Source organism: Carassius gibelio, chromosome A15, assembly GCF_023724105.1.
Source record: "Carassius gibelio isolate Cgi1373 ecotype wild population from Czech Republic chromosome A15, carGib1.2-hapl.c, whole genome shotgun sequence".
NCBI classification, from domain to species: Eukaryota; Metazoa; Chordata; class Actinopteri; order Cypriniformes; family Cyprinidae; genus Carassius; species Carassius gibelio.
Genome location: NC_068385.1, coordinates 23,782,681 through 23,795,313, shown reverse-complemented (window position 1 = coordinate 23,795,313; position 12,633 = coordinate 23,782,681). Strand labels below are relative to the sequence as shown.

General features: G+C 35.0%; 1 protein-coding gene and 1 pseudogene across 1 annotated transcript; one reads left to right on the top strand and one right to left on the bottom strand.

Moving 5' to 3' along the window:
• Positions 1-349: 349 nt before the first annotated feature.
• LOC128028787 (glucose-6-phosphate exchanger SLC37A4-like) lies at positions 350-6,997 on the top strand (annotated as a pseudogene).
• A 105-nt stretch (positions 6,998-7,102) lies between these two features.
• On the bottom strand, positions 7,103-9,677 carry trappc4 (trafficking protein particle complex subunit 4). Its single transcript, XM_052616110.1, has 5 exons — positions 9,469-9,677; positions 9,170-9,344; positions 7,949-8,052; positions 7,714-7,840; positions 7,103-7,586 (listed from the first exon to the last, which is right to left on the bottom strand). The coding sequence occupies exons 1-5, from the start codon at positions 9,641-9,643 to the stop codon at positions 7,508-7,510; spliced, it is 660 nt and encodes a 219-aa protein (XP_052472070.1). The 5' UTR covers positions 9,644-9,677; the 3' UTR covers positions 7,103-7,507.
• Between the last annotated feature and the right edge of the window lie 2,956 nt (positions 9,678-12,633).

The window sequence follows — 12,633 nt, the reverse complement described above, 5'->3', positions numbered from 1 at the left end:
AATGCAATGCATCCTTGCCTATAAAAGTATTATTTTCTTTAAATTAATGAAATATTCATAATGCAATATTTTAATATATAAATTAATGTGAATAATCTTATATGACACTTCAGACGAAATAACTTTTTTAAACAACTGCATAACAGTACAATATTTCTGCAGTTGTAAATGCTTTTATTCCTCTCTGTCCATGATCAAACAGTGTTTGTAAATGCACAATTTAATGTAACAAAACCAGTTCAGATGCAGCTTCTGGTCATCCTTTAGAGATGACAGCAGAATTTGAGCAAAACAACAAGCCTTCATGGTTTAATCCTCTACGGCACTGTTCTAATAAATCTCGTTACTAGTTTGGCCAGTATTTCGGGATTATTTTTACATTCACAGCATCTACACGAGATCCACAAATATATGATTATAACATAGAAAAATAAATAATATAACTTGAACAATTACCGAGGACCGTGTGTCACATCTACATGATTTGGTCGTGGATAAAGGGTTAATGAAAACTGTTCTCTTGCTGGAACAAACATCCGAAAGTCAACCTCTTGCTCACGGAAGTAGGCATGCTGTTGTTTTCATCATTAACTTGTTTCTGTTATGACATTTTATAAATCTCACTTGACGCCTTCGACATCTCATAACTTAAAGGAAGGCCAGCGAGACTTGTAAGTTAGATAATGGATGATTGTTTTACTGATTGTTTGCGAGCTACAGTAGTTGCGTTTCCAAACTTTAAACTTTTAGTAGGACGAGAAAAACTCGTACAATGGTGTGCGACAGTCAGGTCTGTGGATGACAAACACAAAACATATCATATATCCATAATGTGGCCATATACAAGATAAATATTTGATTTACCACACAGTCCCTAACGTTATATGATTTTAGGTTGAGCGTTTGAGATATAGCTAACGATTCGGTGCGAGTAGGAGATCAAAAAGCGGGTTTTCAAATTAAAATTGGAGCAGCTAATATGACCATGAAATAATTGGTTGTTATTTTTTATTACCAAATGAATTATAAAAAAGCAGACACTCGTAATGTTAACCCAAAATAACTTGCAAACAAGTGCATCTTTACAATTTTGTAACAGGATCAGTGTTGAAGAGTAATATAGATTTACTTATTGTACAGTTATCATGTGCATAATGTTCACAGGGGATGTCATAAATGACATTAAACTGGGGAGATTTTAAAATGTCAATTCATTCATACATTTAAGCTGAAATACAACCGGAAGAGTGCTGAAAAGGGGCGGGGCTAATGTCAATTTATGTGTTCCCAAAACTTCTCGGATAGCTTCAACACATTATGCTAACCAATAACAAATGACCCGTACAAGGTTTTGTGTTAATGCGCTGAAATGCAGAATTTTATGATGACAGACGGGCAATTTTGGAGTGTTCACATGCCTTTGGAATTTCCATACAATATATTGACTTCTAAAAAGTTATAAAGAACTCATAAATTTTAACTTGTATATTGATACTAAAATAACACTGCTACATCACTACACTGTTAAAAAATACAACAGACTATTTTGCTCACAAAACCTCATCAAAATGTTGAATGTGACTGCACCTATAGTTGTCTGAAAGTTTTGTTTTTGGTTAACATCTGATGAAGATTTGTAGTTAGAAAGGGAGTAATGTTTTAAAGGGTGGATCATCTCTGCAAGGTTGACCATTAACCCTGCCGTTGATTACAGCTCTTTCCCCTGACCTCACCAGCTCTTCATGTTTCACAGATCCTCACATTTGAGTTCATAGCCCTCGGATGCTGCTGGAAACTCCTGTGTCGAGCTGACGAAGACCTTCACGGTTCCTTCCTTATCGTTTTAAAGTTGTGCCAGCCATGGCGAAGAGTGGATATGGCTATTACCGAGCTACGATATTCCTGGCCATGTTTGTGGGCTACACACTGTATTATTTTAACAGGAAGACATTTTCTTTTGTGATACCCTCTGTAATGCAGGAGATCACACTGGATAAGGATGATCTAGGCGAGCATGTGCAACGAGGAGCCTGTGCTCTGTCTTTCCTCTCTGTCATGTGGCCACACATTTTATAACCTTTCACACATGCATTCAATTGAATTACAGTAAATGAAGATGAGACAGACACAGACAGAAGGCACTAAGACATTTTGTAATTCTCCCTTTTCTATCATAAATCACTCTTGACTCAAACTTTTGTGAAAAAGATCAAATTAATGCATAAATATTACATAAATATGATAAAATTCTATTATAAAGATGTTATTAATTTTACAAAAATCTGTTGAGTTTTGAAAAATGGTTGGTAAATCTCAACAGTATTAAACACCATTCATTTATATTGTTACAAAACCTCAATTTCAAATGCTGTTTTTTTAAAAACTTTGCATTCTTCCAACAATTCAGCAGAAATGTTTTTGAAAATGTATCTTACCGACCTCAACCTGAACGAAATGTGTTCTTATTGCAGGTGTAAAACATTAAACTAGCACACTGACATCACTTCCTATGATGTGACATGCTAATTTGAATAATTAAACTATAAAACAGCTCATGACTTAATACTGTTTTTTACTTTGAACTTTTTTATGCTTTATTACCATATGCTCATACACTTTCCACCCTGTTATGTGACATTACCTAACACAAATTTAATAAAAAAAAATAAAAAAAAATGCTTTTTTATTTTTTAAATATAACATCTCATTGTGGATCTACAGATCACTAGTTGATGTTTTATATTTGTTGTCATGTTCCACCCTGTGAGACTGTAGAGGCTGTAATAGTCTAGTGTGTTGAATACGCAAGTGATGTTTAGTTTAGTTTTTTAAAATGTTACCCATTACTAAGCATAAAATATATACAGCTTAAAAACGTAGCTACGTATTTATTCCCAATTTAAGGCCTTTCTTCCACCCTGTTATGTCATATTCAATTATCATTCATTTAATACATATAAGTTAATACAATTCTTTGCTTTTTGGGCTAAACCAGTCTTTTTCACTGAACAGAAGTTGTCTAATCAGTGTTTATTTCGTCTTTGTGCACTGCAGGTCTTATCACTAGCAGCCAATCACTGGCCTACGCCATTAGCAAGTTCATAAGCGGTGTGCTGTCCGATCAGATGAGCGCACGGTGGCTTTTCTCTGTTGGGCTGTTTCTGGTTGGTGGCATCAATGTGGTTTTCTCTCAGTCCTCATCGGTGGCGGTGTTCTCCGGCCTGTGGTTTCTGAACGGACTAAGTCAAGGTCTAGGATGGCCACCATGTGCAAAACTACTACGCAAGGTATGGATCTGGATATATATATATATATATATATATATATACTAACACCAAACGTTTGAATGGTATTGTATAAATTGCAGAAATTTCAGGTGCATTACCTTCAGTACATATTAAATTAACTGAATCATTTGTTTAAATAGTGGTTTGAGCCATCTCAGTTTGGGACTTGGTGGTCATTGATGTCCTGTAGTATGAATTTGGCTGGGGGTCTCGGGCCCATAATCGCCACACTGATGGCCCAAAGCTACAGCTGGAGGTTTACACTGTCCATCTCCGGCCTGACTTGTGTGGTCATGTCCGTCTTCTGTCTGCTCTTAATCCGAAATGAACCCAGTGAAGTTGGCCTGCCAAATATTGAAGCTGGTGCAAACAAAGTCAAAGAAGGTACAAAAGACTTCACAAGGCACATGCAGATGTATTTTATGAGTATAACCAATTCCACTGAATTACCTGCTTCAGTAGGAAACACATCACATTAAGGAATTAAAACTGGCAGTGAATGTGGTTTCATGTTGTCTTCATTTTCCATAATTAGTTGTTCACTATTGCTAGTTTTGCTTGTATAGGTCATTGCTGCTCTATGATGTTTTGAAACTCTGCATTAGATGAAAGATGATTTAATAAACTATTGGACCAAAACAGATTTTAAAGGGGTGTGTTTTAGGTCTGTGTGTTAATTCATGTTTTATTTTTTTCTGTCAAAGGTCACTTATGTTATAATATTGTCCTCCAAGAACAGTTGTTACTTTTGATCCATCTCATATCTACCCCCTAATTCCAGGCACCAGCAAAAATGAAAGCACCTTCAAAGAGTTTGTCTTTTCTCCATATCTTTGGGTTTTGTCATTGGGATACCTGGTGGTGTTTGGGGTGAAGACCGCTTACACTGACTGGGGGCAGCTTTTCCTGATCCAGGACAAGGGCCAGTCGCCCACTCATGGGTACTGTGTGTTGTCTAATGTATTTAGTTTTTACGTTTTCAGTGTCCACCTTATTTTTAATGTAGCGGGTGCATCCATATTTAACTTGAATGTGCAAGGCTTCCATTGTCATCTGCATCAAGTTATTTTAGCTGTACAACAACATCCTGTTACGCTGCTTGATATTGTAAACTGGTGTGTCTTATCATATTTATTTTAGTTGATCATAATCATAAACACTGGTTTGTAGTGCAAATAAATGAATTGTTTAGTTTGTTAACAGTTATTCTTTAGTTTTCTACCTATAGCAGCTAATGAATCTAAGTTTTGCAAATTCACAGAAAATAGCTTACTCTAGCATTGCACAATAAAGTAGATAGGCTTCTTTTAGAAATAGTCTGCTAAGTGTGGGATGAGACGTTTTAGGTTATGGACTAACTAAGATATTTATTGTTGTTGAATTGAACAGGAAGTTCCTTTATGAGTGCCCTGAAGATTGGGGGACTCCTGGGTAGTTTAGCCTCAGGATTTCTGTCAGACAGAGCTGTGGCAAAGGTGAGTCTATACCACCTATATCCATTTATATGAAAATAGTTGTTTTTGCTGAATAAACTTATTAAAAATGATTATTATTGCGCTTTAATTTTTAGCATGGACTCCGTCTGTATGGTAGCCCTCGTCATGGGCTCTTGCTCTCCATGATGGCTGGGATGTGTGTCTCCATGTACCTCTTCCGCACTACAGTCACAGCTCACAGCTAAAACGTAAGTTCAGGATCACTCACATACTGTAGTATACATAGTATAAAATTCTGACTATTCATCCTGCAAGTTATATTACTGGGTTTGATATTAAACTAAACCCTACTGGCTGTTTTTAAACAGACAAACCTGCACACAAGTGTTGCACAAACTTGCAATAGGTAACATGTCAATACAGGAAAGAAAACGGTTTATGGGTTCTATAATGTACATTGTTCTATTATAATTTACACACAGGTCTGGATTTTTTTGGTGGGTGCTGTTTTTGGCTTTTCCTCCTATGGAGCGATTGCCTTGTTTGGAGTTCTGGCAAATGAAAGCGCTCCATCAAACTACTGTGGGACCTCTAACGCCATCGTGGGTCTGATGGCAAATGGTGATCATCTTCTCAATTTACAGCAGTAGTGACACCCTGGAACTGTACTAACCTACAGTATAATTTCAGCAAAATTCATAAAGCTATATTTAGATTAATTAAATGTCTATACCGGTGCTTTTGCTGCAAAATTTATTCTACAAGTAAGTTTTGACCTCTCAAATAAAATTTGCAGTAATATCACGATAACCATTTGTCCATTTCAAAGAATACTACCGTATTTTCCGGACTATAAGTCGCACTTTTTTCATAGTTTGGCTGGTCCTGCGACTTATACTCAGGTGCGACTTGTTTTTCAAAATTAATTTGACCAAAACATTACCGTTTACAGCCGCCAGATGGCGCTCTATGCTGCCAGGCGACAAGAAAGTCGACCGGAAGTTGAAGTCGGCCGGGTGCCACCATCTTGTAGCAAAACTTTACTTGCATTGGAATCCCATTGACTCCCATTTATTTTGGCGTCACTTTGAAAGTGGATAACTTTACATCTGAGGCATTTAAAGACTCCGTTTGTCCATTATTTATTTCTAAAGATACACGACAATGTATAAAAGGCTCCATTGCCTTCTATGTTACATTATGGCCCCGTAGAAACAGTTTTTGTAAAAATAGGCTAACGATTGCGTCATAACCACTCGACTCTCTGTCGCATTACCGTACAGACAGGAGGAAAAGCTAGCAGGCAATTAACTTAATATGGCGAACTGGCGTTACATTTTAAAATACTATACAAAATAATTAATCAGAATACTTACTCCTGCTCACTCACGACAAAGAACTCAAGATTAACGATAGCAGTTTGCACGCACAGCTACTAGAAGATTTACATCTGTCAGACAGGTTGCTGACGTCGTCAAGCTTCGTTTGAGTCTGCGCGTCAGAAACGGAAGTGCTAAAAAACGCTAAAAATGGGCTTCACTTGTGTCAATTGAGTTCCAATGGGGGTTGCTGTGTCCATTTATTTTACGGTCTATGCTCAGTGCTCCTATAGTCTACAGTGAGCAGCATAGAGTGCCCTCTCGCAGCTGTCGATGGTAATGTTTTCTCTTGGTTCTAAATTAATGTGTTTTTCCTCATCATGACGTACTTTTGGACTGATGCGACTTATACTCAGGTGCGACTTAAAGTCCGAAAAATACGGTAATGTGTTTTTGTGTTTGTTTTGCTGGCAGTTGGCGGTTTCCTGACGGGCTTTCCATTCGGCACCATTGCAAAGCATTATGGCTGGAACACGGCATTCTGGGTAGCAGAAATAACCTGTACTGTCACCACAGTTGGATCCTTCCTGCTCCGGAATATCCGCACTAAGAAGTGTACCCAAGCAGGCCGACTAAACATGATTATAATATTATTTTTAACCTCTTTTAACTAGTTTTAAGGTACTGTATGTATAAAGGGTACAATTACAAGGGGAAATCTAGATTAAGTGTGGATATCTATTCCTATTTTAAGCAACGTTTGAAAGAGGATACCATGTTGTGTCACTTTCTGCACATCATTTATTCGGTTTATTTTATAAACGGATGCCAGTATTTTACACTGTTCTGAATCTTCTCACTCATCACTTACTCACAGAACTTGGTTAAGGCATGTTAAAGCCATTTCTTCAGTGCTACTATCATATCATTGCTATTAAATCAATTCAAATAAATGAATTTCTTTTATTTTTCATCTGTTTTAGAGCTTTAACTGGTCCTGCCTATGTATCTGAAGTATTACAAATTCATAAATGTGTATGATGAAATATGACATCACATGAATGTTTAACAGCACATATATTTATAAATGAAAAATGTAAGAACAGATCCAAGGTACAGCACACTTTTCAGAATCTCCTGACAGAAAGCAAACCATATGGAAATTCCATAACATTTAGAAAGACGTTAATAAACATGAGCATCATGAGCTGCGAGATGTTCTGCATGTTCTGTGTCCATGGACATTATTTACAAAAGTTATGTGTTTCTAACTGTAAATTTGGGACTTCATTTCAAGGAAAATGTAAATTAACAGAACATAGTGGTCTTAAACTATCTTCAGTTGTTTGAGCTTGAGGAAAACTCTAGTTTGTATTGCTTGATAAGTTGATGGAAATCCTTATCTCATTTTTCTGGACACGTTGGATCCTGTCAGATGGATGAAAACACACAGTGCAAGTCCAGTTCAAGACCCGGGTCCAAATGTCCCAGCTTTCTCCGCTATTTCAAGGGCACTCTTTAGATTTTGGTCAAAAAGCTCACATCTGAAAGAAATTATGCATTTTTGTTACACACAACACATTTGTGGCAAGAAACTAAGTGGACAGCATGCAAAGCTCATAATGTAGTGACTAGAGATTATAAAAATAAAAATAAAAACACTAAACAAACCTGATGGGCATTTCTAAAGAGTAGAAAGGATTCTTCAGTGCAAAGTCTGAGTAGATCTCATAAATCTTTCTTAGGAGGGCATCAATCCCAGACTGCCGAGGGTCTGCCAATACAATAAACTTTATACCTGGAAAAAAAAGAAAAAGAAAACACTGTGGTTTTGTTCAGCACAAAATTCTATATTCTATGACTAAATTTAATTTGTTCTTACAACGAGACAGAGAGAAAAAAAGACCTGTGAGGGTTTGAAAGCAGTGCAGTTTAAACACATCTGTCTCCAGCATTTCAATACCAGAGCTGCCGACTTCAGGCGATAACTGGGATCCAATGGCAAACAGCCTTAGAAAAGACCAGAAAAACCAGATCATCACAGTTACAACAGTATTTTATTTTAATGATCAGGGATTTATTATGTATGTTATGAATCTGATAATGAGTTATCTATATATAACACTAACCACTCAAAGGTTTGTGCAAGAACACATTCAATTGATCGAAAAAGACAGTAAAGACATTTCTTATTAATGTTACGAAAGATTTTGACTTCAAATTTTTTCAAATAAATTATGCTGGACTTTCTGTTCAAAGAATAGAATCCTGAAGAAAAGTGTCATCATTTCTAGAAACATATTCTGCAGCACAACTGTTTTCAGCGTTAATAATAGAAAATAAAAATTTCTTGAGCAGCAGATCATCAAATCAGAATGATTTCTGAAGGATCTGAAGAATGGATAATAAGATAATGAAATAAACTGCCTGCCAAAAAAAAAATCACACACTAATGTTTCGTTGGTCCGCCTTTAGCTTTGATATTTTTTTTGTGTGTGTGTGTGTGTGTGTGTGCCATACACAGCCAGTTCATACATGAAAACAATTTCTCATGCTCACTCAACCACTTTTTCACAATTCTGGTCAAATGCTTCTTGGTATTGCTGGAATATGTTAGGATTAAAAGAATAGCTGCAATTTCAAGAATAAAAACATACAAACGAGTGCTGTCAAACGATTAATCGCGATTAATCACATCCAAAATAAAAGTTTTTGTTCGCATAAATTATGTGTGTGTTCTGTTTATATTTATCAAGTATATATAAATACACAAACATACAGTATATATTTTGAAAGTATTTACATGTCTTTAGGCTATATATATTCATATAATTATATTATAAATTTATTGAATATATAAAATGACATGTTTCTGAACTGTATACATGCATGTGTGTGTATTTATATATACATAATAAATATAAACAGAAAACACACATATATTAAGCAAACAAAAACTTTTATTCTGGATGCGATTCATCGTTTGACAGCATTAATACAAACACAAGACAACACAGTTTTTCTGCTCTGTAGAACACAGAAGTGGATCCCTAATATCTCCTTTTGTGTTTCAATGACGAAAGAAAGTCATACAGGTTTGAAGCCATGTTTTATGAAGTCTACTCACGAGTGAAACATTGAGGCCAGCATGAGCTTCTCGTTGGAGGTAAGGCGAGGTCGCCCGAATTTGATGGACACTGGATAGTTGGCAGGATCTTTCAGATACTCCAGTATATCCTTCCCTTCAGCCGTGTATTTACCATTCACATCCACCCCGTTAATGGACAGAACCGCATGACCCACTGCACGCGACAAAACACATAACGTTACTGTATCACGCACAAGAAAACATGCTGAGTTGTTGGGCCTGTAATGTAAATGTGTAATAATACATGGGATGGGTTACACACACATACACACACGCACCTCTGATCCCGTCCCGCTGTCCAAACGACACAACTAACTTCTCATCGTAAATCTTTAAAACTAAATCAAGTGGAAAGCTGAATGTTTTTTCAACTTCAGTTCGAGGTACATAGTTATCGTACTGGTAGATGAGTCCACCGGCCTTGTTGACAACATACACACTGAAGATCGCCATCTTTCTTCCTGACTGTCAGCGGGGCAACGTTAGTCATGTGACTTCGTTGCGTGTGGGAAAATATAAAATTATGGTAATACAAATTTGATTTTAAAAACCCACACCATGTGGTGTCTACAAACTATATTTTATTATAACAATTTAGTTACTGTTGCTGTGTATTTCTTGTGAAAGAATACGTTATTGTAGTGTTGATAGTTGGAAAACTTCATTTCCCATAATTCCATACTCGCCGAGCGCTATGATTGGCCAAAGCCAAAGCCTTTTTTTTCAGTTACTGTCAGAATATTAATGGACAGGGCTTTGCACTAAATGCACAATAATAATGATCGTTCTACATTTCATATTTCGTCCAATTCTCATGTATCATGGTACCTGCTACTTTTCTTAACGCAATCAACACAGTATAATGTGTAATCGTGTATGATTACACATTATAAATACATTATATAAAAAATAATTAATGCATTGTTCAAAAAAAGTGAACAATCTTCATTTTTATTTCATTTACCAATATATAACATTATTATTTTTATACGTTTTGATGTACGCATTTAAAAGACACGTAAAACCAAATCAACATGCGTCCTCTGGAGACAGACAACGATATTTCATGGGAAACGGTGACTATAGGCAGTAACACAACGTCCATACAGTCATATTACTAATTTATTTCCTGCCATTATCAAAGTAATATATATATATATATATATATATATATATATATATATATATATATATATATATATAAATTACCTTTTAGTAATCATACCTTCTAACTGATTGAATTCTCTTGCATCAGTGTAAGCTATGTAAAGATTTTGAATGCTCCTGTTTTGAACGAAACACATGCAAGGCTCGAAGCAGTGGCCTAGAATTATTATTATTATTATTATTATTTTTTTCTTTTGAGGTCTTGGATACAAATAAGACACATTTCTCATCTTCCTGACTCCTTGTTCGTCATGATCCAAAATGAGAGACAGCTCACCCTTACCAAAAATTTGTATACTCCAAGTTTATTTTATTAAGCATACTAAAGTGAAGTTCAAGTATATTTTTAAGTATACTTTTTGTAGCAAGTATACAAATATCAGTGTTCTAGTAGTATACTTGTAAGTGTACCGTTTCAATACTGGTTGGGACTAAATTGGCCCACTTTCTAGTATATAAAAGTAAAGTATTTTAGTATAATTTAAGTATAACAGTATCAAACGTTGAGTACACTACTAGTTTACCTCTATGTCTGCAGTTTGTACTGCAATTATACTAAAAGTGAACTTATATGTATACGGATAGTTTACTAAATAAAAACGTTGTTTGTACACTTTGAAGTATAGTCTCAGTAAACTAGTTTAGTAGTTTTATACTGCAAGTATACTAATACGTTTTCTTTAAGTGAACTTTACATCATACTTTAAGTATACGACTATGTCCCTATTTGGGTTTTAATGTGTATATATTTTGTTATATGAATATGAACATACAAAACAGCCAAAGAAAGAACAGGGTATCTTCTTGTAAACAAAAACATTTTATTCTAGCTTCATAAATTATTTTTTAAACACTTTAATGTGTGTAAGTTTACTGAAAAATAAAGAAATAACATTTTGAAGAAATGTTTTTATTTATTTATTTATTTTTTTTTGTGGAAATTGTGTGCAGAAGATGTGTACTAGCGCCCTCTACTGTATAATAATGAAAACACGGATTCTAGGAGCACACGTACAGTATAGTTCAAATATATTTAGACTTTTTGTAAGTATAAGTCAAGTATACATAAATGTTATTTTAAGTATATTTCTGAAGAGTACATAAAGCCCATTTCTGAAAAGTACATAAAAAATAAAACTAAAAGCATACTTTCCTATTTTAAGTTTAAAAGAAGTATACTAATAGCACACTTGAATAAACTTTTTTTTTTTTTGTAAGGGCAATGACCAGGTATATCCACAAGAAATAATAATAAGAATAATAAGAACATGAATAAGAATTAAATACTTATTATACTGCTTTATATCAGACCAATTTTTTTTTATTGCCATCACATATTAAACATGCTTTCACACATCATTACACATGTAAACATAGGCTAGATTTATGACAAACAGCATTTTCTTTTTACTACGTTATAGATATTTACCTTCTATAGCATTACCAAAACCAGGATTAGTCAGGTCTTTATTATACATTCTTCTGCTTCAATATTTTTGCTATAGCCTTGAATGCTGAATAAATGCAATGAAACTCATCATGGTCTTTGCTGGCCAAGGGAAGTTAGGGGTCAGATACTGATGGATGTGGTCAGCTGTTTGTCTCATCATTGCACATTTCTGCCTTCAACCACAGGATTTGCGCCATCCAGCATAAGCTTTGACTGAGTTTGTCATGCTACCCATAAGCATCCATCTAAGAGATAGATGAATACAATTAATTTAATTTGCATAGATGCATTAAATTGATCAAAATTGAAAGTAAAGGCATTCACGTTCCAAAAGATTTCTATTTCAAATTAATGCGTTCCTTTTGAACATTCTACTCGTCAAACACTGCTTAGAGATGTATCACAGTCCACAAAAATAAGCAGCACAACTGTTTTCAACATAACCTAAGCACCAAATCAGCATGTTAGAATGATTTCTGAAGGATCATGTGACACTGAAGACTGGAGTTATGATGCTCAGCTTTACATCTCAGGAATAAATTAAATCTTGAAATACATTCAATTTTTTTAAACAGTAAAAAAAAAATAGTTTTTACTTTATTTTTGATCAAATAATGGAGCCCTGTTTAGCTTCTTTTAAAAACATAAAAAATCTTAAAGAAACAAACTTTTGGTGCATATAACTAAATTTTATGAAAGAAAAAGAGAGTACTTCCCATTCAAAAGTCACTGACACTATAACATTGCTATACACTGCTATTTTAAGTGTTTACCAGTGGTTTACTAGTGTGTCTTGAGTGTTTGCAAGTGATTCCTTACTGGCCCA

Coding starts and splice junctions, on each gene's coding strand:
- trappc4 (XM_052616110.1), bottom strand. CDS start 9,643: ATGGCGATCTTCAGTGTGTATGTTGTCAACAAGGCCGGTGGACTCATC. Junction 8,053..9,169: donor CTGGCCTCAATGTTTCACTC/GTGAGTAGACTT, acceptor GTCTTTTCTAAG/GCTGTTTGCCATTGGATCCC. Junction 7,841..7,948: donor CTGCTTTCAAACCCTCACAG/GTCTTTTTTTCT, acceptor TTTTTTTTCCAG/GTATAAAGTTTATTGTATTG.